Here is a 27,927-nt window from a genome sequence, read left to right as displayed (position 1 = left end):
CTGTGGGACGGGCGCCGGCAGGGGAGGCTAGCTGAACCCTGGCCCTTAGCCGTGCGGCCCAAGAGTTGGGCGCTCCTGGGGACGGCAGTCTCCAGCAGTCGCTGTCTCGGCGGGCGGCGACAACACAGAGCGTCGCCGGCCCCGTTGGCTCCGGACCCCTTGGAAGACGCCGCTTCTTCTCTTATCCCTGTGCCCTAGCCCGCCGCCGCCGCCGCCGCCAAGCCAGAGGGCACAGAACAGCCGCGGGAATCCTCCAGCACCGGGCAGGGCGGCGGAGTTGGCAGAGCTGCAGGGCCTGAGGCACAGAGCCCGCCCCTTTGCCCAGCCCCATCGGTGGGATCGGCCCAGAGGGCGGGAGCAAGGAGGGGAGATGGGGTCCTTAGCCCTCAGCCCCTCCCCTTTCTCCGCCCGGCACAAACCCGGAGCCGCCCCGGCCCCAGCGCCTTCTTCCCCGCCCAGGCAGACGCGACCCGCCGAAGCAAAGCCATTGGGAAAAGCCCCGCCCTCCAGCAGGCTACCTTCAGACCCCCAGTCCACTGAGCGCGGCCGCCGACCGCTGCGGGTTTCTACGCATGCGCGACTGCGAGTAGGGCGCGTGCACCCTCAAAGGCACACGGCTTGTTCTGGCAATTGCTTTTCGTTCCCAGGCGTTTGGAGTAGCTAGTCTGGAGAAGGGGAAGGGAAAATAAGAAATAGGGTACACTGAGATTTTATTACGCGGGGCAAGCGCGTCAAATAAAAGCACTACAACACCTATGGAGAAACTGAAACTAAATTTAACAATAGCCTAAAAAATAGTGTCAGCCTCTTTATTATACCGAACCAGATTTAAATAGGCAGGGCGTCTTCGCATTGACTGCTGGGAAATGCAGTTTTGATGCTGCCGGCGCGTTCTGCTTACGACAGAAACTACAACTCCCAGGGGCCATCGCGACGTTGTGTGTAGCTGCTTGCCAACCAACGGTTCGAGAGGATGGAATTGACCAAGAGTGGGCGTCTGGTAAGCACTGAAGGTTCGGCCTTCACTTTTCCTTTGATAGAATTTTCCTTCTTCTACTTCCTCTAAAGTTTTGGAGATGAAGCCATCTAGGTAGGGTTGCCGCCTTTACTCCAGAGACTTTCCATTGACCTGCGTGGAAATAAATAGTACAGTTGCGGTGAGGCCAGGATTTGGGGATATTGATCCCAAGGGTCGGTGGGAGCGACCCCAAGTAAGGCCAGGCTAGAAGGATGCTGTGGGAACAGGTGAAGTGCTTCGCTCTGCTGCCTCTGCTTCCACCTTTTCACGAGCAGGATTGATTAGGGATCACTGTGCATTTTGCACCTTTGTTTTCCTTTGAGTGGAGGAATGTTCTGTGCTTTTTTGCTCGGTCAAATGAAATCCCAAGCAGCGCTCTGAAAGCAAATTGTCCATTTTGTATGAGACTAAAGGGCAAAGGACTCCCAGTACTCCTAGATGTAAATTCTTGCAGGATTAAAAAAAATGAAATTTATTTTTAAGATATACATGACAGTAGAGTGTATTTTGACATATTACTCATACATGAAGTACAGCTTATTCTATTTCTCGTGGTTGTGCATGATATGGAGTTTCACTGTTGGTGTATTTGTATATGAACATAGAAAAGTTATGTCAGATTCATTCCACTGTTCCTCCTATTCTCTTGCAGGCTTTAAGGATGCTATATGACAAGAAAAATATAAACCTTACTAATATACCCCAAATTTATTATCTTCAAGCAATTCAATCATTTGTATTTCTCTCTCTAAAATTTATTTTTGTTTTTAAAAGTCATTCTTGAGAAAATTCAGGTTTGAAAGGCCATTTCCCACCCCTATCAGTGGACTGATAACCACATTAGATTTTAATTCTTCACATGGCAGAATAGGTGCATTTCTAAAAATTTAAAGTTACTATTATTCAACAGTGAAAAAGACACAGTCTTAAATTGTTAGAATAACCAATGCTTAAATATACAATTACAGTACTGTTTGATATTGCTGGAATGACTACAAGGAGATAGCTTAGCCCATCTTGGAAAGTCAGGGAAATCTTCATCTCAGGTTTGGTCTGCAGGAGTCTCCTCCGAGATAAGGAATTTGTTGTTGCCTGGGGGGTGGCTTTCTGGGGATAACTTCCACTCATCACAAGATGTTTATCTATCAGACCTGCTATTACTAGAATCCAAGGGGACTCAGAGCAAGGGAGAAGGACATGAAATGAAGGCAGTGATGCCTAGTCTTTAATCCAGCTTTTGGTCACCCATAGGACATTTGCAGGCAAAGGTGAAAAGTCGGGTAAGTCCTTGTTACAGCCTGAGCAACTAGAAGGAAAGAATTGCCATTTATTGTTATGGGATAGTATGCATATTTGTTTAAGGAGAGAAATTGATAATTCAGGTTGGCCATGCTAAGTTTGATAAACATTTAAAACATTCAAGTGGCGCATGGAAGAAGCAGTTGGATAAATGAGTCTGCAGATGAGACAGAAGATCTAACTATAGGTACAATTTTGGTCTTCATAGCAGTTTTTTATTTTTATTTTTTGGACAGTGCTGGGGATTGAACCCTAAGGTGCTTAACCACCAAGCCACATTCCCAGTCCTTTTTTATTTTTTGAGACAGGGTCTCAGTTGCAGAGGCTGCCCTCCAACTTGGGATCCTCCTGCCTCAGCCTCATGAACCACTGGGTTACAGGCATGTGCCACCACTTCCCACCTATGTTCAGTTTGTTAAGAAGCTCAACTGGGACTGGGAGTGTGACTCAGCAGTAGAGCACTTGCCTAGCATGCTTGAGGCCCTGGATTTAATCACAAGTTCCACAAAAAAGGAAAAGAATAACTGCCTAAGTACCTGTACCATTGAGTAGTCCCCGCTCCACATCTTTTTCAGGATTTGGTGTTGTCAATGTTTTGGATTTTAGCCACTCTGATAGATATGCAATAGTATTCCATTATTGTTTTAATTTGCTTCCCTTCCCCTTGCTTTATGGTGAATTGCAGTCAACAGATTGATTGGCATCTTTGCAAGCCTCACCCATCTCTGAGAGGCTGTGTGGCCCTGTAGCTCTAGCAGGTCACCCCATCTCCCCTACTGTATGGAACTTGTGGCAGTGCTGGATAGGAATTCACATGTATTGGGCAGTCTCACCAGCAGGAGTGCTGCTGTGAGTTCCCAGACACCAGAATTTCCTACCCAAATGCTTCCATCCCGATTTTAGTTCACACACAGTTCATGGATGGCTCCTGGCACCTATTTTTTGTTCTTTTTTGTTGTTGTTGTTTTTGTTTGGTTTTGAACTGAGGGGCATTTAACCATTGAGCCACATCCCCAACCCTTTATTTATTTATTTATTTAAGACAGGTTTGGCTAAGTTGCTTAGGGCCTCACTAAATTTCTGAGGTTAGGTGCTGGAGCCAAAGCTCAGTGGTAGAGCACTTGCCTTGCACATGTGAGGTACTAGGTTCGATCCTCAGAACCACATAAAAACAAATAAAAAAAGATATTGTACCAACCACAACTAAAAAAAAATTTTTTTTTTAAATTTCTGAGGTTGGTCTCTAACTTGGGATCCTCTTGACTGAGCCTCCAGAATTACAGGTGCACAGTACACCACCACTCCCAACTGCCCTTTGCCCACTTTATTTGGGTTGTTTTCTTATTGTTGAGTTTTAAGAGTTATTTTTGTATTTTTGGCACAAGTCCTTTATTATTAATATTTTCTCCAAATTTGTGGCTTGTTTTTTCATTCTCATAACAGTGTCCTTTGTAAAGCAGAAGTTTTTAATTTTAACGAAGTCCAATTTATCATTTTCTTCATTCATGGATAATGTTTTCTTGTTGTTGCATCTGAAATCACCACTATAGTGGGACAGGGCACATACCTATAATCCCAACTCTGCAGGGTAAGGCAGGAGGATCCCAAGTTTGAGACTAGCCTGTGCAATTTAGTAAGACCCTGTCTCAAAATAAAATATAAGCCAGATGTGATAGCACCCACTTATAATCCCAGAGACTAGGGAGGCTGAGGCAGGAGGATTGTAAGTTCAAGACCAACCTCAGCAATTTAGCAAGATCCTGTCTCAAAAAAAAAAAAAAATTCTGGAGATGTAGCTCAGTGGTAAAGCACCTCTAGGTTCAATCCCTAGTACCAAAACATTAAAAATTAATAAATGGCTGGGAATGTAGTACAGTACTAAAATGCCTCTGGGTTCAATCTAATGTATCTAAATAAATTAATTAACTAAAAAAATAAAACTCATTTCCATACCCAGGGTCAACTAGATTTTCTCATTTGTTATCTTCTTCAAGTTTTACGTTTTTGTCATTTACATATTGGTTTGTGGTCTATTTTTTGAGTTAATTTTTGTAACGGTATAAGGTCTAAAATTCCTAGATTTATATTTTTATTAATGAATTTTTTACTAGATCTGAAATTATTAACTGCTTTGATAACTAATATTAAAAGGTTAAAAAAACTGTGAAAAGAAAAAAACTAGTATACAGAATCTTTACAGTTTATTAAGTGTCATTCTTTAAAAGTTTTCCTTGGGAAAGAGGTTTGAAGTCTGCCTAGGGAAAAAGCCAGGCACAGTCTTTATCCAGAACACATCAGGATACAGAACTAACAGTTCCATTTCAGGGCTGCCTTTCTGTTATCTACTGTTAACATGTACTGAGTGCTCTAAGTGCAAATGATTAGTCAAGGACACTTCCTTCATTTAGAAGTATTTTTCTCCAAGTCAATTATCTTGTTATTTGTCTACATTGCTATTTATTTGCTAGTATTTTCCTCTTCATGCAGGGTTGCAAAAACCTACCTGTTGTTTCTCCCTAATAGAAAATATAATAAAACACTGAAGCTATCAGAACTTGAAGTATTTCCTTCTATAATGGCTAACTTCAATTTTTAAGAAAATTATTCTAATTATTTATCATTTATTAACACAAGTACCTTTGCCTCCAAATGTGTCCTTGGTTTTTCTTCTTTTGACTTGTTGAAAAATGTTTTGTCAATGTCAACTAAGTATTATATGAATATCTTTGTGTTGCCCAAGTGAATCATAAAGCTTTGCTCTTAAATTTTGAAATTTTAGATTTTATTTTTAAGTTTTTCTTTAAAAAATAAGATCTTCACAAGATTGAATTAAATGATGTTCATTTGAGACTTTCAAAAGCCTACTTTTTGAAACACTCATGCATATTGTTCTCAAAATACAGTTCTCTTTTTTTCATGTTTTCCTTCTATCCTTCAGAATAAATCAATAAATCACTTAAATCTACTTTACTAATAATTCTCCATTTTTTGTCTTTAGTGCTTCCATGTTATAGTGTATTTTGAATATCTAAATTCTTCCAGTATTTCTGCCATGTTAATGGATATATTTTTTGACAGCAATAATCACTAAGTCCTTATTCATTTTGCCTTTCTTTTAAGATATATTGAGCCAACTCAACAATTTATGACATGAATTTTATAAATCTTTTACTTCTGATTTTATCCTTGTTTTTCTAATTATTTCCCTTATCCACGTTTTATGTGACTGTATATATACAAGCATATATATATATATATATATACACATATATATAGATAACAAAATTTTGTCATTAAAATCATTAATTATTCTAAACAACTATATACATATATACATATATAGGGATAACAAAATTTTGTCATTAAAAAACATTAATTATTCTAAACAACAACAGAAGCCACAAAAACCCACAATAACATAATAATACCTCTGGAATGAACAGGTCTTAACATTTTGCTTCATTTCATTGAAAAAAATAATGTGTTATGAAATTATCCTTTGCATAGTAATGTCTCCATGTTTTAAAAAAATTTACATAGAATACATCTAACTATACTTATCATTCTGTAACTTGCTTTTTCTCACTCGAGTATATTTTCAGAGTTTATATTGCTATTTTATAGCTAGTTTTTAAAAATTTTAGCTACTGTATGGTATTTCACTGTATGAAGATGAAACAATCTACTTATTTAGTCTTGATTAATGTGTATTTAGGTAACTTTTTTTTTTTTCAGTTGTAACCAGTACTATAATGAACATCATTCTACGTATCTCCAGTGAACATGTGCCATTTTCTCTACGGTTCACTTATAAATACTGAAAAGTGTAATTACTGAGTTACAGGATACATACAGCATCACAGTTTTCAAATAGTCTTCCAGAATTTCATACCAGTTTACACTCCCAGCAGCAATTAGTGGAAATTTTCATTTTGCGACCTCCTTGCCACTTCACTTCAACAGCCTTCTTTTTAAGATTTTGTTAATCTAATGGATGTGAAATACTTCCTTATTTTTTTTTAAGTTATTTATTTTTAGAGATGGGGTCTTAACCATGTTGCTAAGGCTGGCCTCTGAATTCCTAGACGGAAGCTATGGCATGAGCCACCATCCCTGTTTGTTTTAATTGTGTTTTTCTGATTTAGTGAAGTGTTTTGTTATGTTTTGTTTTTAATCAGTTGATGTTGGGCTGGGGTTGTAGCTCAGTGGCTGAGCGTTTGCCTCGTTTGAGTAAGGCATTGGGTTCGATCCTCATTGCCACATTTTTTAAAAAAAATCAGTTGATGTTTTCTCTCTCTTAACACCTTTTATCATTTTATTAGTTGTGTTTTTCTTAATGATTTGTAGAAAAGTTGTTTCCGAATTTCTAAAACGTTGCTGTGTATTTTGCTTTTTAAAAATTTTGTCAGTGGTGGATTTGTTTTATAAGTTGTTTTATAGTAAACTTTAATAGAGTTAATCACATGTAGATGGTCAGTATAGTTGGAATATATTTTTGACATGAAGTAGAGATATATGTTTATTTTTTATAATGTGGATAACTTGGTATCTTGGCACAAATTGTGAATAGCCAATTTGCTCCCTCTTAAAAATGCCCTCTTGGGCTGAGGTTGTGGCTCAGCGGTTGAGCACTTGCCTAGCATGTGCGAGCCCCTGGTTCGCTCCTCAGCACCACGTAAAAATAAATAAATAAAATAAAGGTATCATGTTCAACTACAACTAAAAAATAAATATTTTTTTAAAATGCCTTCTTTTTCATATACCAAATTCCCACATTTATGAGAGTCTATTTCTGAACTGACTTTTCTGTTCTGTGGATATCTTTTTCTCCTTTTGGGCCACTATTTTAATTTCTAAAGGGCTATAATAAATCTTAATAACTAGTAGAGCAATATGTCTCCTTGTTCTTTTTTTTTTTATAGATAGAGGAGGGGGAGAGAGAGAGAGAGAATTTTTGATATTTATTTATTTATTTTAGTTTTCAGGGGACACAACATCTTTGTTTGTATGTAGTGCTAAGGATCGAACCCGGGCCGCACGCATGCCAGGCGAGCGCACTACCGCTTGAGCCACATCCTCAGCCCTATGTCCTTATTCTTGTTCACAAAGATCTTAAAGATTTTTGTCATTATTCCTATGATTCCTATAGTTCTGACCCTATTGTGTGAATATACATTTCAAAATTACATTTTCTAGATGATTGTCTATGCTATATTATACAGTGTATTTAGACGGTCATATTTCCTCCAGTTAAAATTTTTGTTAGTTCCTTTTACTACATTATCATCATCATTATAATGTTCTGGGGATAGAATCCAGAGACACTCTACCATATAGCTAGATCCCCAGCCCTTTTTATTTTTTGTTTTGAGACAGGATCTTGCTAAATTGCCCAAGCTGGCCTCCATCTTGCAGTCTTCCTACCTCAGCCTCCTGAATTACTGGAATTACAAGCTTGTTTACACTCTTATACATTTTGTTTTTTATGTTTTATCAGTTTATCAAAATCTCTAGTTCAGTATTAAATAGTACTAATAGTGTTAAATAGTGGGCATCCTTATTGTCAATTGGTGTTTTTATTATCTGAGATAGATTTTTATTCTTGAAAAGGAATATTTTTAGTTTATTTAGTTTTCAATTCATTAAAGTTGTTTTTTTTTTAAACATTTTTTTCTTAAGCCTTTGAATTTAACTTACAAATTTTACTAGGTCTGTTTTTAGGTCTAATACTTTCTCCATGGAAATAAGAATTTTGACTTTTGGATTCATGTTTGGTTAACTTATCAGTCTAAAAGTTTGAATATTCAAATATGGACTAGTACATACACATGTAAATTCCTTAATCATTTCAAACTATTTTAAAATGAATAACTTTTTTTTTTTCAGTTTAGCCTATCATATTTTCTCCAATACTTGAAACAATCATCAGGGCTGATTTGCAAACTTAATATGCAGTGTCTTCCTTAGTAAGTAACTTTTGTGAATTCAGTAAATTAGACTTCTACATTTAATAAATCTAATTTTCTTAATCATTTTAAACATGTAAGAAAACCTAACTCCAACCTGGTGGTGCTGCAAGCCTAAAAGCCCATAGATTTGGGAGGTTGAGGCAGTAGAATCACAAATTCAAGGCCAGCCTGGGGATTCATTTATTTAGGTACCAGAGATTAAACCCATGGGTGCTAATCCACTGAGCCTCATCCCTAGCCTGATGGACTAAGTTGCTTAGTGATTCACTAAATTGCTGAGGCTGGCCTTGAACTTTATTTAGATCCTCCTGACTCAGCCTCTGTCACTAGGATGCAGAGGAATGAGCCACTATTCCCGGGCAAATAGAGCTTTTCATATTGTAAAATACAATATTTTCCTTCTTGTATGTAAATTTAACAATTATTTACAAGTTTTTCTTAAATGCAAGCATTTCAACTACTTGTTGAAATTATAGAAATTGTGTGTGGGTTTTTTGGTTTGTTTGTTTGTTTTTTTGTTTTTACTTTTTTAGATTGGCATGGTTTAGAAAGTTTGCCTTGGTTAGAACTTTTATAAATGGACAAGAACTTCAAGATGACTTAACGCTTTAATTTATAAATGTAGATGAAGCTATGGAGAGTTTAATATACTAATTAGAACAAGATCACATAACTAGTTATAAGTTAGTGTTTTCATCATAACATCAATGAATCCAAATGTAAAGTCCTAGCAGTGAGCAGTAGAGTTTGGGAGGAGTCTCTGACACCGAGCATATAAAGACTGTGGTGTTTAATGTTCTCTATTTTCCTCACTTTGTCCTAATTGCAATTTTTTAAATTCTTCTCTTCAGAAAGGAACAGATGATGGTATTATTAACAGATAATGTTATTAAATGGTATGTTATTAAGTGGAACAGATGGTGGTATTAATAATAGATGATATTAAATAATATATTTATATATATATTTAAATCATTATTAATATAGAAAATTTAAGAGACAAATTCAATTTTTTTCTCCAAAATAATTTTGTACAATTTGTTTGAATCTTTTGCTCAGTTTTATTGTCTCGTCTATGAACCCTCCAGTGATAAGGGTTTTTTTTGTGTGTTAATTGAAAATGTTGTAGAAGCTACCAAATAATTTGACTATATTATCATGATTCATGATTCAGTCAAATAGATAGACCAGAGATGTTATTTACTAAATAAAGTGAGCTTAAATTATTGAAAAATACAATTTTTAACCTTTTTAAAATAGGACAGTCCCTTATTCGAAGTAGGAATTTTTCATGTAGTATGCCACAGACAAGAATGCCTTAGACAATTTGTTATTTCTACTATAAAGAGTTATTTCTTTTTTATCATATATATACATATATATATATATTTTTTTTTTCAATCCCTGTCTTGATAGTAGTCTTCTATGTAGAGCTGCACTAAAGAGTGTAAGTCTGTTCTGTGGAATGCTGATCTCAACAGGATCCTCAAGAAAGGTTTCTGTTGCAAATAAGTTTAGGAAATGAATGTTCTATCTGTGTTTTAGAAATTCATAGTAATAGAAGCATATTAAAGATACTGACAAGGCTTGCTAATAAGGAAATTGGTTAAATTTTGTTTATCCATTTCCCCAAATTTGTTTGCCTCGAAATCAATTTAGGAGGTAACTCTAACATTCTATGACACTAGAATTCTAGTTTTGGTAAATATAATTTAATAGTATGAATCCTTAATGAAATCTATAATTTTTAAGTATTAAATGATTGGGTTTTTTGTTTGTGGTGCTGGATATCAAACTTGGTGGCTTGCATGTGCTAGGCAACCACTGTACCACTGAGCTATATCCTTAGCCTAGTTTTCATATCCATCTGCCCTTCCCGCCCCCTAAAGTATTGGGGATTGAACCTAGGGACATTTTATCACTGAACTGTATCTCCAGCCCTCCCCCTCTTTTTTTTTTTGAGACAGGGTCTCTCTAAATTGCCCAGGTTGGCCTCTAAGTTACAGTCTTTCTGCCTCAATATCCTAAGGTGCTGGGATTACATATGTGTACCACCATGCATAGGTAGACTTAGATGTACTTTTTAAAAATGTCTTTCTACTACATTAATTGAATTAAGAATAACATATGCTTACTGAATATTAATGAGTAAGATGCCCTTGTAGGGAACTTTAGGGAGGGCAATTGTGTGCAGAAATTTCTAGAATAAATCTGTGTGTGTTAAGCACTACATTAAATCAGATAAACTAATTAATAAATACATTAAAATAATGTTAAATTAACAATAGGTGATAGCTTTTTAAAAGTTAAAAATTACCAATATCAAAACTATCTGCTATTAATGTTTTATTTTTTGTTAGAGGAAATTCTGGATATTAATGGATGGAAAAGAGAAATGGAGAAAATAGATGTTTGCTTTTGGGGGAGACTTCTGGGGGATAAACCACTGAGCTCCATTCCCAGTTCCATTTTTTTTTTTTTTTTTTTTTGGTACCAGAGATTGAACCCTTGCGGTTGCTTAACCACTGAGTCACATTCCCAGCCTTTTTTTTAAAAAAAGTTTGAGACAGGGTCTCTGCTAACATTCCTGCCTCTAGTCTTGAGCTTGTGATCCTCTGCCTCAGCCTTCCAAGTCACTGGGATTATAGGCTTGCACCAGCACCCCCCCACCCCCTCCAGCTCTTTTTATGCATTATTTTTAAAATTTTGAGTCAGGGTCTCAGTGAGTTACTTGAGGCCTTGCTAAATAGCTGAGGCTGCCCTCAAACTTGTGATCCTTCTGCTTCAGCCTTCCAAGTCACCAGTATTACAGGCATGTGCTGCTACATCTGGCTTGCTTTTTTTTTTTCTTTTCTTTTTAAGGAGAAAATAGTTTCCTCAGAGTGTTCTTCTTTTTAAGTGCTTTATGTTTTTCTCAGTTGTGATCTCTGCAGTAGGTCTATCTATAGGTAAAAGCAGTTCTAATAGTTGTAATGTTTATTTTCTTTAGAAAATTTACAAATTGAATTATGCTCAGTCATACATGTTTCTCTCTGTGTGGAATATGCTAACTTTAAACTGCATCTGTCTGCTATTGAGCAATTTTTGTTTGTTTTTGTTTTATTCTGGTTAAAAAACTCTTTTGTGGGCATCTACCCTGTGCAAACCAAGGCTCTGGAAGATTCCATAAATGAACACGAGTAAACCACCAACCCTGTCCCCAGACCCCACCATGCCCCTGTGCCTACTATCAACTTCTTATCCTAAGAGATAAGCCGCATCTCTGCAGGCACTGGAGATTATACCTGTACTACCCAGCACTGGGTGACTTGCTGTCTCCCCATTCTCCATCTGGAAACACTGTGGCAGCGGCTCTACCTCCCCTGTACAGGTTCTCTTGGCACTCAGGCTCTGGCCATTGCCCACTGGGCACAAGCTGGGTGGTGAGGACAGTTGGCAGTTTCCACTGAGCACTTGTATTGGTTAGCCCATCCACTGTCAGTATGTCCACTCAGGGAATGTACATTTTTCTAATTTTGTCTTAAAATAGTATTAAGAAAGTAAATTTGATAACTTTTTTAAAAATGTGAACCCAAAGATAGGGAACATTGGATTGTCCACCACATGTAGTACCTAGGGACTTCAGTCTGAATCCTGGCTTGGTATTTCTTAGACATCTGACTTTAGCTAACTCAGTCATTTTGTCTGTTTCTAATAATGGTAGTAATGGCACTTTTTTTTTTTTAAAGAGAGAGTGAGAGAGGAGGGAGAGAGAGAGAGAGAGAGAGAGAATTTTTTTAAATATTTATTTTCTAGTTCTCGGCAGACACAACATCTTTGTTGGTATGTGGTGCTGAGGATCGAACCTAGGCCGCACGCATGCCAGGCAAGCGCCCTACCGCTTGAGCCACATCCTCAGCCCCCAGTAATGGCACTTTTTAATGTTGTTGATGTAAATGATAATACTTTTTTTTTTTTGCTTATTTGTAAATGATAATACTTTTCAAGTGCTAGTGGGAATTTTTAGATTTTGTCTTTTAGGACAGATATGAAGGGTTATTTGTACATTTTGCTTTTTCTAGGTTTGTCATAAAGCTTTTGAGAACAAGTAACCAAGAGAAATTTGTTTAAAGAGAGTATTATTGGCGGGAGAATTAGTCTCCAGGACATGGTAAGAATTAGGACTTTTGTCTAAGTCCTAAAAAATTGCAGTAATGGGCTGGGGATGTGGCTCAAGCGGTAGCTTGCTTGCCTGGCATGTGCGCGGACCTGGGTTCAATCCTCAGCACCACATACAAATAAAGATGTTGTGTCCACCGAAAACTAAAAAATAAATATTAAAAAAAAAATTCTCTCTCTCTCTCTCTCTCTCTCTTTAAAAAAAAATTTCAGTAATGGGTTAATTTAAAAGTTTCTGACATTATGATAGTTGGACAATAAATATCAGAAGCAATAAAACTATGTTTGACCTAACAATATAATTTCTAAAGTAATTTAATGAAAATTTTACATAAACATTATGTACTGCCATTTAAAAATTTGTACTTTAAAAGAATAATGATACATGATAACATCTATCATGTATTGTTAAATACAAAAGCAATTGAGACAAACATTTTATAATCCTAACTTTGGTTAAAATAATAAAAGAATGAATTAATATAAATTAAAATATTAACAATATTTTAATAACCTCAAATTGATAGATTTTTATAATGATTTTTATGTTTTTATTTTTATATTGTACAATTTCCAAATTTTGTAGAAGGAGCCTGTATTCCTTTTGTAATCAGGAATGAATATCTTGATTGATAGATATTTGTTGTTGTTGAACCTATTTCTAACCCAGGCTTAGTGGGACATGCTTATAATTACAGATACTGGGAAGGTTCAGACAGGGGGATTGCGAGTTCAAGACCAGCCTGGGCAACTTTGCAAGGCCCTGAGCAACTTAGTGAAACCCTGTATAAAAATAATTTTTTTAAAAAAGGCTAAGGATATAATTCAGTAATAAAGCATCCATGGGTTCAACTCCAGAGAAATGAAAAGGATGGGTACAAAATGTGTTTGTGAAATTCTAGGGACTTTACTCATCATATCTGTCCTAAAAGACAAAATCTAAAAATTCCCACTAGCACTTGAAAAGTATTATCATTTACAAAGCTTTTACACATCAACAACATTAAAAAGTGCCATTACTATTACTACCATTATTAGAAACAGACAAAATGATTGAGTTATCTAAAGTCACATGTCTAAGAAATACCAAAGCCAGGATTCAGACTGAAGTCCCTAGGTACTACATGTGGTGGACAATCCAATGTTCCCTATCTTTGGGTTCACATTTTTAAAAAAGTTATCAAATTTACTTTCTTAATACTATTTTAAGACAAAATTAGAAAAATGTACATTCCCTGAGTGGACATACTGACAGTGGATGGGCTAACCAATGGAAGTGCTCAGTGGAACATTAAAAACCAATGAAGAGCTAGAACATTTAGAATTTCACAAACACATTTTTTTACCCATCCTCAAAATAAGGTTAAATCAACAATGTTGACAAAAATAAAACAAAATTGAATACCAAGAAAATCTTGGTTTGTTTATCAAAACAAACCAAGAAAAAAACAAATGTCATATAATTTAAAAAACTATAGACAGCATTCATTTATATGTGAATTATCTATGATTGAACTTATCACTATGAATGCCTTTGGCTATACTTTTTGGCTATACCTTATTCTTCTATAATAGGCTCTAAACCTAGAGCTTCATTAGGTTTGTTTTTGTTGTTTATTTGTTTTGAGATAGACTCTTACTATCTTCCCTAGGCTACCATGAATTCCTGGCTCAAAGTGATCTGTTTATCGATTCCTGACCTCAGTCCTCTGAATAACCTGGGACTAAAGGTGTGCACTACTGTGCCTAGCTCTCAGAGAGCCTTTTCTATTTTGTCTACTAACGTGTACATTGGAAGGACTGCAGCACTTTCGGCATCTGCATCAGTCAGCTCTAAATAAAGTAGGAACATTAGAAACCAATGAAGAACTAGAACATTTAAGAGAAGATTAATATCAATTTTTGTAGGTACATTTAAGTAAAGTATATTTTGATCAACTTAATTAAGCTTCCATTTTAACTGAGCAGAAAACTTGGGCTTTGTCATTTTGCCCTCTGTGCTACTTAAGAACATATGCTATTTCTCATGCTAAGACCTTAACAGCTGTGCCAGCAAGTCTAGTTTGAAAAAAAAAAAAAAAAAGTGAGGGCTTAATGGTGTCTCTTTGCAGATCAGCCTGTCAACATTTCTGTCCATCAGTAGATTACTTTAGCCCTTCAGAACAGTTGTTTACCTCAAATATGTGGGTCAAAATTGAGTGTTGTTAAGACACTGCAGCTTACTATAAGAACTAGAGGGGCTGGGGCTATAACTCAGTGGTAGAGCACTTGCCTCACACATTGAGGCACTGGGTTTGATCCTCAGCACCACATAAAAATAAATAAATAAAAATATGGAAAAAAAAGAACTAGAATTATGAATTTGGAACTATCAATTCCAAGGAAAGCAATGTTAGACAAAGCTAGGTGTTTGTGTTGCTGTTTTTACAGAATAATTCAGATACTACTGTCAGTAGCTAGAACCCTCTCTGATCTGAATGACAGATCTCTCCTTTTACCTTTTTCAGTAGGATTATCTTAGAGCTCTGCATGGCTTTTTTTTTTCTTCTATAAGTAGGCTGTTTTATTATTTTGAATTTCACAAACACATTTTTTTATCCATCCTCAAAATAAGGTTAAATCAACAATATTGACAAAATAAAACAAAATTGAATACCAAGAGAAACAAAATAATTAACCTCTATAATAAATTGCTAATCAAGCCATAATAAAAATAATAATTAATTTAAGTAACTTTAACTTTGATCTTGAATTTTTTTATTTTTCCAATTTGTTATATGTGGCAGCAGAATGCATTTTGACTCATTGTACACAAATGGAGCACAACTTTCCATTTCTCTGGTAATTCACCATGCAAAATCACCATTCATGCAATCATACGTGTACATAGGTTAATAATGTCTGTCTCATTGTACCATCTTTCCCACCCCTATACCTCCTCCCCTCCTCTCATTTCCCTCTGCCCAATCCCAAACTTGCATGGCTTTTAATCATCCAGTTAAGCAAGCATTTAGGTTCGAATTAGGTGCTGAGTTTATAAAAATGAGCAAAACTTGGTCCCTGTCCTCAGGGCTTGCACTTTAATGGGAAAGACATAAACAGATTACTTCAATATAGTGTGTTAAGCAAGCATATGGATTTGCACAGAGGAGTGTTAGCTCAGCACAGGGAGCCAGGAAAGGGAAAGCTTCATGAACAGATTAACTAATAAACTGTGTCTTACAAGGTGGGTAAGAATATTACAGGAGGAGAGAACAATAGAACACTAGAAATGTGTTCACTTAGTAGGAGAAGGAGAGAAGAATAGATACATAGAGAATAGATCTATATGCCCCCAAGAAGGTACTTGGACTTTATTTTGAAGGCACTGAGCAGTCACTGAAGAGTTTTAAGCATTGGAATGACATAACTGGATTGCAATATTAGAGTACTCTAGAGGTACAATCATCGAAAGTTTTGTAAGACAATTAGTAGGAGGAAAATCTTTTCAGAGGCCATTGTAATAGTCAGGCGATCCATGATGGATGCCTAGTCGGTGATGGTAAGGATGGAAGAGGACAGGTGATTCAAGAAGTGTTTTACGCATTGAAAGCCTCAGGATTTGAGGATTAGGAGTAGGGAGCTAATGCTGTTAGGTGAGATTGAGATTGCAGAAGCAAGGCTAAGCGGGGCTCAGTGGTAGCTTACTTGCCTGGCATGTGTGAGGCACTGGGTTCGATTCTCAGCACCACCATATATTAATAAATAAAATAAAGGTCTATCAACAACTAAAAAGAAAAAGATCATAGAAGCAAAATATACATTTATTTATTTATTTATTTTTATTTTATTTTGTTGTTGTTGTGCTGCTTTTTAATACTGGGGATTGAACCCAGGGGCACTCTACCACTGAGCTGTACCCCTAGTGCTTTTTATTTTGTATTCTGAGACAGAATCTCACTCATTTGCCAAGGGTGACCTCAAATTTGTGAGTCTCCTGCCACAGCCTCCCAAGCTGCTCAGGTTACAGGCATGTGCCACTGTGCCCAGCTGCAAAACAGTTTTTAGGGGAAAGATGGTATATTATTTAAGATATAAATTTGAGGGCTGGGGATGTGGCTCAAGCAGTAACACGCTCGCCTGGCATGCATGCCGCCCGGGTTCGATCCTCAGCACCACATCCAAACAAAGATGTTGTGTCCGTTGAAAACTAAAAAATAAATATTTAAAAAAATTTTTTAAAAGATATAAATTTGAGGCACCTTTAGGACATTCAACTAGATATGAACTCTGATAGTACTTGATAAAAAATAAATTACCATCTTGGGCAGAAAGAAAGAACAAATTGTTATTATTACTTAAGAAGAGCTGGGCCTAGAGAAGGCATTAAGTATAAAAATTAAATTTGCAAGCTGGTCTGGTGGTGCACACTTGTAATTCCAGCAACTGTAGAGGCTGAGGCAGAAGGCCTCAGAAGTTCAAGGCTAGCCTGGACAACTTAGTGAGACCATGTCCCAAAATAAAAAATAAAAGGGGCTGGGGATATATCTCAGTAGTATAGCACCTCTGAGTTCCATCCCAAGTTCCCAGAACATAAAAAAATTGAGTTTGTGCAGTAACAGTGTAAAATTACCATAAGTAGGTAAATATTAAATATGGTGAGCAATTGAGTGCTCTACTTTTTGAAACCATCTCATATACCATTTATTGCTTACCTGTTGGAGTTAGTAGGATTATAGGATGATATAATATTAAGATTAATAATGGCATTAATTTAGCATTTATTTTGTTTTTATTTCACCCAGGGAAGATTTATTGATTTATTTATTTATTTATTTATTTATTTTGTTGTTGTTGTTGTTGTTGTTCCTGGGCCTCACACCTACTAGGCAAGCACTCTGCCACTGAGCTAAATAACCTCAGTTCTAATTTAGTTTTTGATAATTCAGAAGAGTTTTTTGCGGGGTAGGGGGGTTATGGTTTCTCAGTATCATTAGGCATGTCAGTAATTTTAATGACAAAACTTTGGATATACTATCCAAACTATACAGTTTTTTAAAATATCAACACAGGTAGAGTATCCCTTATCCAAAATGTTTGGGACCACCTGTGTTTCAGATTTCAGGTTTTCAGGCTTTGGAATGTTTGCATAGATTTTACCAGTTCAGTAATCTTAATTTAAAAATCCAAAACATTTTGAGCATCAACATAAAAAACTGTCATATTTTGAAGCATTTCAGAATTGGAATGTTCAACCTATAATAGATAACTAAAATTTATTGAGTGCCTATCATGTACCAAGCTCTATTCCAATACTTTTTTTTTTTTTTTGTACCAGGAATTGAGCCAAGGGTGCTTAACCACTGAGCCACATCCCCAGCAACACCCCCTTTTTATTTTATTTTTGAGAAAGGATTTCTCTAAATTGCTTAGGGCCTCACTGAGTTGCTGAGGCTGGTTTGGAACTTTTGATCCTCCTGCCTCATAAACTCCTGAGCTGCTAGGATTACAGCCAGGCACCAGTACACCCAACTTCTATTTCACTACTTTATGTTCATTCATTATATATAATTCTTTGAAATAGGCCGATAATCTTATTCTTATCTTAGGAGGAAACTTGCTGAGGATCGTCCAGGATTCATTCCCCAGGAGTCTTGCTGCAGTGCCTGCCCTTTAATCATTATGCTATGCTACTTTGTAAAATAATATAGGTAATATAGGTTATAGGTACATTTGCTCATTAGGGAAAATGGAAGTAAGAAAAAGCATTATATGAACAAAAGCCCAAAAGGTAATTTCTAGAAATGTAAACTTATAAAATCTACAGGAATAATTTAGTGTCAAGAAAATACATATACATATATATATCGTATGTGTGTATATATTTATATACAATATATATATTATATAAATTGTATATATATATATATATATATATACACACACACACACACACACATATATATATTGGCACTGGGGATCTTGAACCCAGGGCTGCTGAGCCAACTGAGCCACATCCCCAGCCCCCACTTTTTATGTTTTATTTTGAGACAGGGTATCCCTAGGTTCTTAGGGCCTTCCTAAATTGCTGAGTCTGACCTCAAACTTGTAATCCTTCTCCATCACCCTCACAAGTCATTGGAATTACAGGTGTGCTCCATAATGCCTCACACACACACACACATATATGTATGTATGTATATACACACACATATATATTATGTACAACACACATGATATATATATATACATTATATGTACATATATGTACATATACAATTATATGTACATATAATTTTTATGTGTATAATTTTAAAGAGGGATTACATTGTTTATTAGGGGAATGGAAACCTGAAAATTCAGAAGAATTAGGGAAATTGGAGAAATACAGAAAATTGAATTATTAAGGAAGGAAAAGAAGAATTTATGTCAGATTAATATTGGCAAAGACTAAATTCTAAGGAAACTGAAACTCCCAGAAAAGAATGGTAAAGAGTTTATCATCACTGCTATTTCTACCACTGTATATTTATATAATATTTTATATTTTCAGAGCCAAAAGAAAGGAAATGACTTAAGATTACATTCCATAGAAGTGTCAGAAACAGGAAAGAACCCAGGTCTTCTGATTTAATCCAGAGCCCTTTCCATTATGTCATATCCCTTTTTGGAACCATGCAGATTCATTCCTGTTCCCAAATCCATAAACATGATGAGGAAAATGCATGAGAAAAGAATTAGTTCATCAACCCTTTATCCAAGAGAGTTAGCAATAGCCCAAAGAGATGTAATGGTAAGGAATCAATCAGTGGTGCCTTAATTGAAAATATTGCCATGATTCTAGAATTTGAAAAAACTTTTCCTGCATTGCCTTCTGATTATATATGACAGAAGAGTCACCAAAAGAAAAGTGCTTAGGTATATAAATAATTGCTGTTTTGCTTAGGTATATAAATAATTTTATGTTCTTATGAATCGTCAATAATGGACATTTTCAGAGAGGGGAAAGCTGTGGGTGTAATTCAGAATTAGCAGCCCAGGAATAGAACACACACACACACATACACACATATGTTGAGTTAGACACAATACCTTTATTTTATTTATTTATTTTTATGTGGTGCTGAGGACCAAACCTAGCACCTTGCACATGCTAGGCGAGCGTTCTACCGCTGAGCCACAACCCCAGCCCCAGGAATAGAACATTTTTTACTTTTTGTTTTATGTATTTCTGTGCTGTTTTGTTATTTTTAGATATATTGCGTTATTTTTTTTTCACATGTTAACAAAGGTTTTCATATAATGGGATTATGGGCCATTTTTAAATTCTTAAATATTATATAGTGTACAAATTACACTAACAGATTTCATATTAAGAATTATTAAGTAGGTTGACATTGACAGTTGACACTCTGCATAGATTTTCCACAGATCCACATAAAAGCAATGTTGTTACATGTAGTTAGGAAAGCAGTAGCACTATAAAACCAGTATTCCTTTCTGTGAGAAAGAAAATTGTAACATATATAAGGATGTCAGAAACATTAATTCACTTTCTAGTCTTATACATAGATACAGAAGTATACATTCACCCCTGGGGAGGACACAGCTTTTCTGTGTGAAAGAGGTACTCTGGCAGGAAGTAAGTAGCAAGAATGGAAGCTGATTACATGTTTTTTTGTACCCAGGATTGAACCCATGAGTGCTTAATCAGTGAGCCACATCCCCCGACCTTTTTTATATTTTATTCTGAAACAGGGTCTCTCTGTGTTGCTTAGTGCCTCACTAAATTGTTTTGAACTATTAAAATTGTTTAAATTTGAACAATTTAAATTGTTAAATCCTCTGCCTCAGCCTCCCCAGGTGCTGGGATTATGGGCTCCACTGCACCCAACCAATTAGAATTCTTATTTAAATTGCTGTAGACAGGACTTTCCTCTGGTAGGGATTCTGAGGGTCTCCATTCCATTACAAGCAGGGAAAAGTTAGCAGTGATTGTATAACTAGCTGGGTTTTGTAAGATACATATTTGAATTAAGAACTCCCTGGCAGTGGTCATTTGGTACTTATTTTTACTTCAAAACAATTTTAATCCTTTAGCAATTAATTTGAATGTTATGCTTATTAGACAATGAAATTTTCAGTTTTATAGGATCCCAGAGCAACTATGATGTGTAATTTGGGAGGTGTTTTATATTACCCTTGGAAAATATAAGAAATGTATGTTTGAATTAGGAATACACCACTTTTCTGGAAAATTATAAAAGTGCTACAGGAATTTTATTTCTTTTCACTGTGGGATTTTAAAGAAGGGATTAATTTTCCATAAAAAGAGCCAGGATACTGTGGATATGATGAAAAAATTGTTAGTGATGTGTGAATTAAAGAAGGAATACCAGGTGTCAGAGTAGGGTCTTAAATCGTGATCCTTGGCAGGAACAAAGTTGTTCTTTACCCTGTTGTGTCTGGATAGCTACCAGGGCCTGTGGAAGTCTTTGCAGTCTATTTCTCAAAGTTCTAGGAGTTTAGAAGCTTTTATGTGGACTCCAGAGTACAAGTATGAGTGGTCTGATCTTGTTCTTGTTTTTCTTTTTTCCTTTGTTTAACGAATGGTACTTTTTATTCTTAGAGAAATTATAAAAATGGTTAAATCTGATGAGAAGATTTTTATAGTTTTTAATAGTCTGTTTTATTATTTCTTACTTTAAAAAGCAAACCAATATAGTCTGTTTTATTATTTCTTACTTTAAAAAGCAAACCAATATGGGCTGGGGATATGGCTCAAGCGGTAGCGCGCTCACTTGGCATGCTTGCGGCCCGGGTTCGATCCTCAGCACCACATACAAACAAAGATGTTGTGTCCGCTGAAAACTAAAAAATAAATATTAAAATTCTCTCTCTCTCTCTCTCTCTCTTAAAAAAAAGCAAACCAATATCTATGTATTATGTATTTATTTGTTGCTGTTGTTGTTTGCAGAGCTGGGGATTGAATCTGGGGCTTTTGCACATGCTAGACAAGTAAGTGCTCTACCACTGAGGCACATTCCCAGCCCTGAAATTATGTTTTTAAAATTTTTTAAATTTTAATTTGTTATGTATGACAACAGAATGTATTACAATTCATATTACACATATAGAGCACAATTTTTCATCTCTCTTCTTGTACATAAAGTAGTCACATCCTTCGTGTCTTCAAACATGTACTTAGGGTAATAATGGCCATTGAATACTTAGGTAATAATGGCCATCGAATTCCACCTTCTTTCTTACCCCTGTGCCCCATCCCTTCCCTCCCCTTTTCCCCCTATTTAAAGTTCATTTAATCCCCCCCACACACATATTATGAATCAGCATCCTTAAATCAGAGAAATCATTCGGCATTTGGTTTTTTGGGATTGGCTAATTTCATTTAGCATTATATTCTCCATTTACCTGCAAATGCCATGATTTTATTCTCTTTTAAATGCTGAATAATATTCCATTGTACATATATACACACCACATTTTCTTTATTCATTCATCTACTGAAGGGCATCTAGGTTGGTTCCACAGTTTAGCTACTGTGAATTGTACTGGTATAAACATTGATGTGGCTGTGTCCCTGTGGTATGCTGTTTTTAAGTCCTTTGTGTATAGAGTGAGGAGAGAGATAGCTGGGTCAAATGGTGGTTCCATTTCCAGTTTTCCAAGGATTCTCCATACTGCTTTCCATTTTGGCTACACCAATTGGCAGTCCCACAAGCAATGTGCCTTTTTCCCCACCTCCCCACTAACACTTATTGTTGTTCATATTCTTTTTTTTTTTTCCAAAGAAACATGTCCTTTTAGTTGCTTAGTATTAGTAGACGTGAAGATCAAACATAGCCACAGAAACAAAAAATAAAATGTGTCTTAAATTTTGACAACATTTAGAATTCTGTGTAAAATTTAAAATAATTAATTGGACCTGATCTCACATTTTTACTTTTCATATGCAAATATCATTAAACTTCAAGTTATTTACATTAGCATTATACTTTTTTATTAATGTTTTTATTTATATGTGATAGCAGAATGCATTACAATTCTTATTACACATATAGAGCACAATTTTTCATATCTCTGGTTGTATATAAAGTATATTCACACCAATTCATGTCTTCATACATGTACTTTGGATAATAATGTACATCACATTCCACCATCATTTCTAACCCCATGGCCCCTTGCCTTTCCCTCCCATTCCTCTGCCCTATCTAGAGTTCCTCTGTTCTTCCTATGCTCCCCCTCCCTACCCTACTATGAATCAGCCTCCTTACATCAGAGAAAACATTTGGCAGTTGGTTTTTTCGGGATTGGCTAATTTAGCATTATATTCTCCAATGCCATCCATTTACCTGCAAATGCCATGATTTTATTCTCTTTTATTGATGAGTAATATTCCATTGGGTATATATGTCACATCTTTTTATTCATTCATCTATTGAAGGGCATCTAGGTTGGTTCCACAGTTTAGCTACTGTGAATTGTACTGGTATAAACATTGATGTGACTGTGTCCCTGTAGTATGCTGTTTTTAAGTTCTTTGTGTTTAGAGCAAGGAGAGAGATAGCTGGGTCAAATGGTGGTTCCTCCCAGTTGTCCAAGGAATTTCCATACTGCTTTCCATATTGGCTGCACCAATTTGCAATTCTACCAGCAGTGTATGAGTGTACCTTTTTCCCCATATCTTCACCCCAACACTTATTGTTGTTTGTATTCTTAATAGCTGCCATTCTGACTGGTGAGAGTAGTTTTGATTTGCATTTCTCCAATTGCTAAAGATGTTGAACACTTTTTTTATGTATTTGTTGATTGATTGTATATCTTCTGAGAAGTGTCTGTTCAGTTCCTTGGCCCATTTATTGATTGGGTTATTTGGTTTTTTTGGTGTTAAGGATTTTTGAGTTCTTTATATATTCTAGAAATTAGTGCTGTATTATGTGTGTGTGGTAAGAATTTGTTCCCAATTAGTAGGCTGAAATTATGTTTTTGAAAACCAAAAAATCAAAGACTTGCCTATACTCTTACTTACTATCTCTTTTCAGAATTTGTTTACTCTTATTGTTTATCCTTGTAATAAACTCTCTGTCATATTATACATATCTTTGCTGATTCCTCATTGTTGATCTTCAGACTTTCATTTGCATAAAATTACTGATTTGAGTAGTTAATTAAAACTCTGTATTTCTGGACCTTACTCCCAGAGATTCTGTTTCTGTCAATCTGGATGAGGCCCAGCAATCTGCACTTTTATTAAACATACTCAAAGTATTTCCATCTAAATGATTAAAGGCCCACACTTAAGAAATAAGCAGATTCTATAGCTAAGTGAATATTTGTGGCTTTGTCTGCCATCTTTATATATTGATAACTTCCAAATTCTTATCTTTATTCTAAACCATTCTTCTTAAATGCCTTATTCATTTATATAATTGATATGGCTCTATTCAGGGCAGAACACTGATTCAGGTTATCTGCATTCAAATCCCAGTTTATCTGCTTAATACCTGCCTGGCCCTGGGCAAGTTTTCTTAGTTGCCTCATGTAAAAAGAAATTAATAGTTATGTCTCATAGAATTGCCTTGACAATTTAGTGGATCGGTACAAGCAAAGTTCTTTGACCAGTGCCATAACAAATTCAATGTATTGTTATCCCATAAGCATCTCAAATTTCTCGAAAATGAATATTTTTAAAATAATGTTTATATATATATAAACATTATTTTAAAAATAAAATAAAGGTACTATGTCCAACTACAACTAATATATATGTATATACATATGTATGTATATATATATATATGTACATATATATTAGTTGTAGTTGGGTTCTCTGAATTTTTGTATAATGTTTTCATCCTTCAAATAGGAGACAATGATGCTATACCTTTATTCTCTACAGATAATGGATTCAGAATTAATACCTAGTGTAATAGGAAGCTACATTAAACCTCCAGAAAGAGTATTTGTTTCATCATTCACCAAAAATGAATCAGAATTGCCACCCAAGATGAATCAGAATTGCCATCAATCAGAATTGAACTTAGAAGTCACCTCTCCTAAAATGTTTCATAGCCCAAATAGCCAAGGTAATGATAACATAAAATTTTATATAAAATTAGAGGGATGGTACAAAATATATCATGAAAACCTACCTTTTTTATGTAGAAAATAATATGATTTTATATTTAATTTTAATGAAACTTCCAATGTTAATTCTATTGCTATATTTCTATGAACCTAAACAAGTAACTTAACACTCTTTATTTTGGCTTCTTCAGCTATAAAATGATGATTAATATAAGCAGATGAGTGTATAACACAGGTTTATCATAAAAGCATTTAGAAAACAATAAAATACTCTTTGAAGAATGGAAGGTCAGATTTGGAATCCTTCTAAACTAGATGATTAGAATGCTAGTGAATTAAATGGAATTAGTCTTATTCAAAGATTAGATTCAGAAGTTGCATATGGAAAATCTTTTTGGAAGACATATCTGAATAACTGCAAAATGTGAATATTATAATTTTTGGATATAAATTGGAGGATCTTAAAATTTAATTAGGAAAATATTTATGACTCCAGGCATACCCTATGTCATAAATTATATAATGCTAATTATCACTTGATTTTTAATATTCTGTAATAATGACTTCTGTTAATAAATAGTTTAGCTTTGTGGGATAAATCACAAGAAACAGTAATCTATATCACTGATTCAGCTCTGGGTACCATATAAAGAGTAATAAATATAATTCATCTCACTCATAAAAACTAAATGATAATCTCTAACAGACATCTAATTGGATATAAACCACAGGAAAGTTAACTTTAACATTTTCATTCTGTTCATCTCTAATTTTATACCTTAAAGTTATAATTGAATACAAAGTATAAAATAGTATTTGAAAATTTTGTAACTCTGAATTGATCTGAATCATGACGATATTAATGCAGCTGAATAAAAACATCACAGTAGTATATGTGTACTCCTTACAGTCTTATAAGCCTGAAGTCAACTATTAGATTATACCCCCTGCCACAGAAAAAAAATCTATTCTACTTCTTATATCCTGATTCTTGATATATATCTGGGACATAGCAATAATAAATGTAGTTTGTCTAAAACTGAACACATTGAAAACTAGAAAAACCCTTTAACTTTAAACCTAAAATTCCCAACATCCTTTCACTTGAAAATATTCATTTTATTTAACTGTGGTTCTTAGCTTTCTCAGTCCTAATAATCACTAATATAATGGTTGATTATTGCTTTTATAAGATATTTTATAGAAAATTTATCCCTCTTTAGAGTTTTAGTCATTTTTTATTTTTATGAAGAATATACATTACTTCTACATTTTTCTGGCCACTAACGAAAAATATACTCCTCATTTTTTGTTGTTGTTGTTCCATGTTACTATGATTTTAAGTCTTCAAAAACTTCCGTTTTTTTTTTTTGCTACCACCCCCACAACAGCTCTTATTTTGGCCTTAAGAACTCTTCAGGAAAAGATTCATCGTTTAGAGCTGGAGAGAACACAAGCTGAAGATAACCTGAACATTCTTTCTAGAGAAGCAGCGCAGTATAAAAAGGCTTTGGAGAATGAAACAAATGAGAGAAATCTGGCACACCAGGAACTGATAAAGCAGAAAAAAGGTAAAAAATACAATAGTTCTCAGAAATGAAGGGTTACTAGAGTTTACAATTTGAAAATAATAATTTCAGTCTGAGTGGATTTTTCAAATATCTTTGTTTATATATATATATATTGAAACCTTGAGGCCTTATTCTCAGACATATAGATATTTGTGAGAAATGACTGTATCTTTGAATTTATCTCTTTATATCTGTTTTCCCAGTTCATAAATAGTTGAGATTAAAAGAAAAATTATAAACAAAGCTCAAGTTTGTGTTTCATCTTTAAAACAGAATGAAGCCAAGCATGGTGGCAGACACTTTTAATCCCAGAGACTTTGGAGGCTGGGCTGGAGGATCCCAAAATCAAGGCCAGCCTCAGCAAATTATCAGGGCTCTAAGCAACTTAATGAGATCCTGTCTCAAAATAAAAATAAATACATAAAAAGGACTGAGGATATACCCCAGTGGTAAATTGCCCCATGGATTCAATTCCCAGTCCAAAAATTAAAAAACAAAACACCTCACCAGAATGAATAATGGAGAGGAAAAAAAAATTTCTGAGGCAACTGGACAAAAATGGAAGAGAGAAAAGAAAAGGATTAGAAATAAATTTCTTGCCTCTGTAGAGTTAACTGTGTAGTCAGTAGTCAAGAGAGGAGGAAAATGAGAACAATATTTGTGCATTTTCCTGATTTTCCTGAAAGACAAGAAATGTATTGATAGCTAAAAGACTTAACATCCTCTGCTTTCATAGATGGTGCTGTTTCCAAAACAACCAGGGTATTTATCTCTCACAAGACGCTGATCTCTCCTCTTTCAAAAGTATGCCTTCTAGACTGGGGATGTAGCTCAATGGTAGAGCACTCACCTAATGCATACAAGGCCCTGAGTTCAGTCCCCAGTACTACCAAAGAAAAGAACAAAAGACAAAGCAAAGAAAAAAAAAAAAGGAAGAAGTATGCTTTCTAGACTTTCAGGGGGAGAACATGTAAACCAGTTATCTATAATTAATGAGGTAATCACAGAATGTATATGATTCACTGTGATATTTCTGTACATGCCTATATTGTGCATTGATCGATGCATCACATCTGTCCATTATTCTTCTACCCTGCCCCTGTCCAACCTCTTTTCCCACACCTAAATGATCCTTCTTCTTTCATGTTATTTATTTTTGTAGAGTTTCCACATATGAGAGAAAATGTACTTGTCCTTCTGTGTCTGTCTTATTTTTCTCAACATGATATTCTCTAGTTTCATCCATTTTTCTGCAAATGTGAGGATTTCATTCTTCTTTATGACTATTACTATTTTGTGTGTGTGTGTGTGTGTGTACATATTTTCTTTACCATTTAACTGTTGACAGGCAATTTTTATATATTGTTTTTCATGATAACAAATCTCTGATTTATGTGATCATCAACTAATTGACTCATGTTTTGCCTTTTTCATAGGTATAAGTTTACAGTTACGCTCAGCCCAGTCACGCTGTACTCTTCTAGAGAAGCAACTAGAATATACAAAGAGAATGGTTCTCAATGTAGAACGAGAAAAGAATATGATCTTAGAACAACAGGTGAGCATGTTTTCCAAAAAGGGTGACAATATAATTTAATATGTATTTGAAGAAAATTTAACATAGAAAAATTGTCATAACATTAGGTAAAATAGGATATTGTTATGGTTTGGATATGGAATATCCCCTAAAAAAAAAGCACAAGTATTGAAGGCTTTGTTCCCCAACATAGAAATGTTCAGAAAATGGGACTTTGGGAAGTGATTGGATCATGAGGGCTCTGGCTTCAGTGGATTAATCCAATGATAGCTGAATGAACTACTG

General features: G+C 35.1%; 2 protein-coding genes across 4 annotated transcripts in view; one reads left to right on the top strand and one right to left on the bottom strand.

The window, feature by feature from the left end:
• The window catches only part of Sesn1 (sestrin 1), a 104,666-nt gene extending 104,124 nt beyond the window's left edge, over positions 1-542 (bottom strand). The window contains exon 1 of the mRNA XM_078019525.1: positions 519-542. The gene's annotated coding sequence lies outside the window, so the exon portion shown is untranslated. The remainder of the gene's footprint in view (positions 1-518) is intronic.
• Positions 177-27,927, top strand: part of Cep57l1 (centrosomal protein 57 like 1) — a 65,872-nt gene continuing 38,121 nt past the window's right edge. The window contains exons 1-4 of one of the 3 annotated variants that reach the window (XM_013360709.4): positions 177-1,000; positions 24,347-24,533; positions 25,926-26,105; positions 27,542-27,663. In XM_013360709.4, coding sequence (XP_013216163.2) covers positions 974-1,000; positions 24,347-24,533; positions 25,926-26,105; positions 27,542-27,663 — 516 coding nt within the window. In that variant the 5' untranslated portion in view covers positions 177-973. Of the gene's footprint in view, positions 1,014-1,067; positions 1,091-24,346; positions 24,534-25,925; positions 26,106-27,541; positions 27,664-27,927 lie in introns of those variants that run through there. The other 2 variants (XM_040283184.2, XM_078019526.1) reach the window with 2 other exon arrangements.

This window comes from Ictidomys tridecemlineatus, chromosome 8, assembly GCF_052094955.1.
Source record: "Ictidomys tridecemlineatus isolate mIctTri1 chromosome 8, mIctTri1.hap1, whole genome shotgun sequence".
NCBI classification, from domain to species: Eukaryota; Metazoa; Chordata; class Mammalia; order Rodentia; family Sciuridae; genus Ictidomys; species Ictidomys tridecemlineatus.
This window is presented reverse-complemented; position numbering and strand designations above follow the sequence as displayed.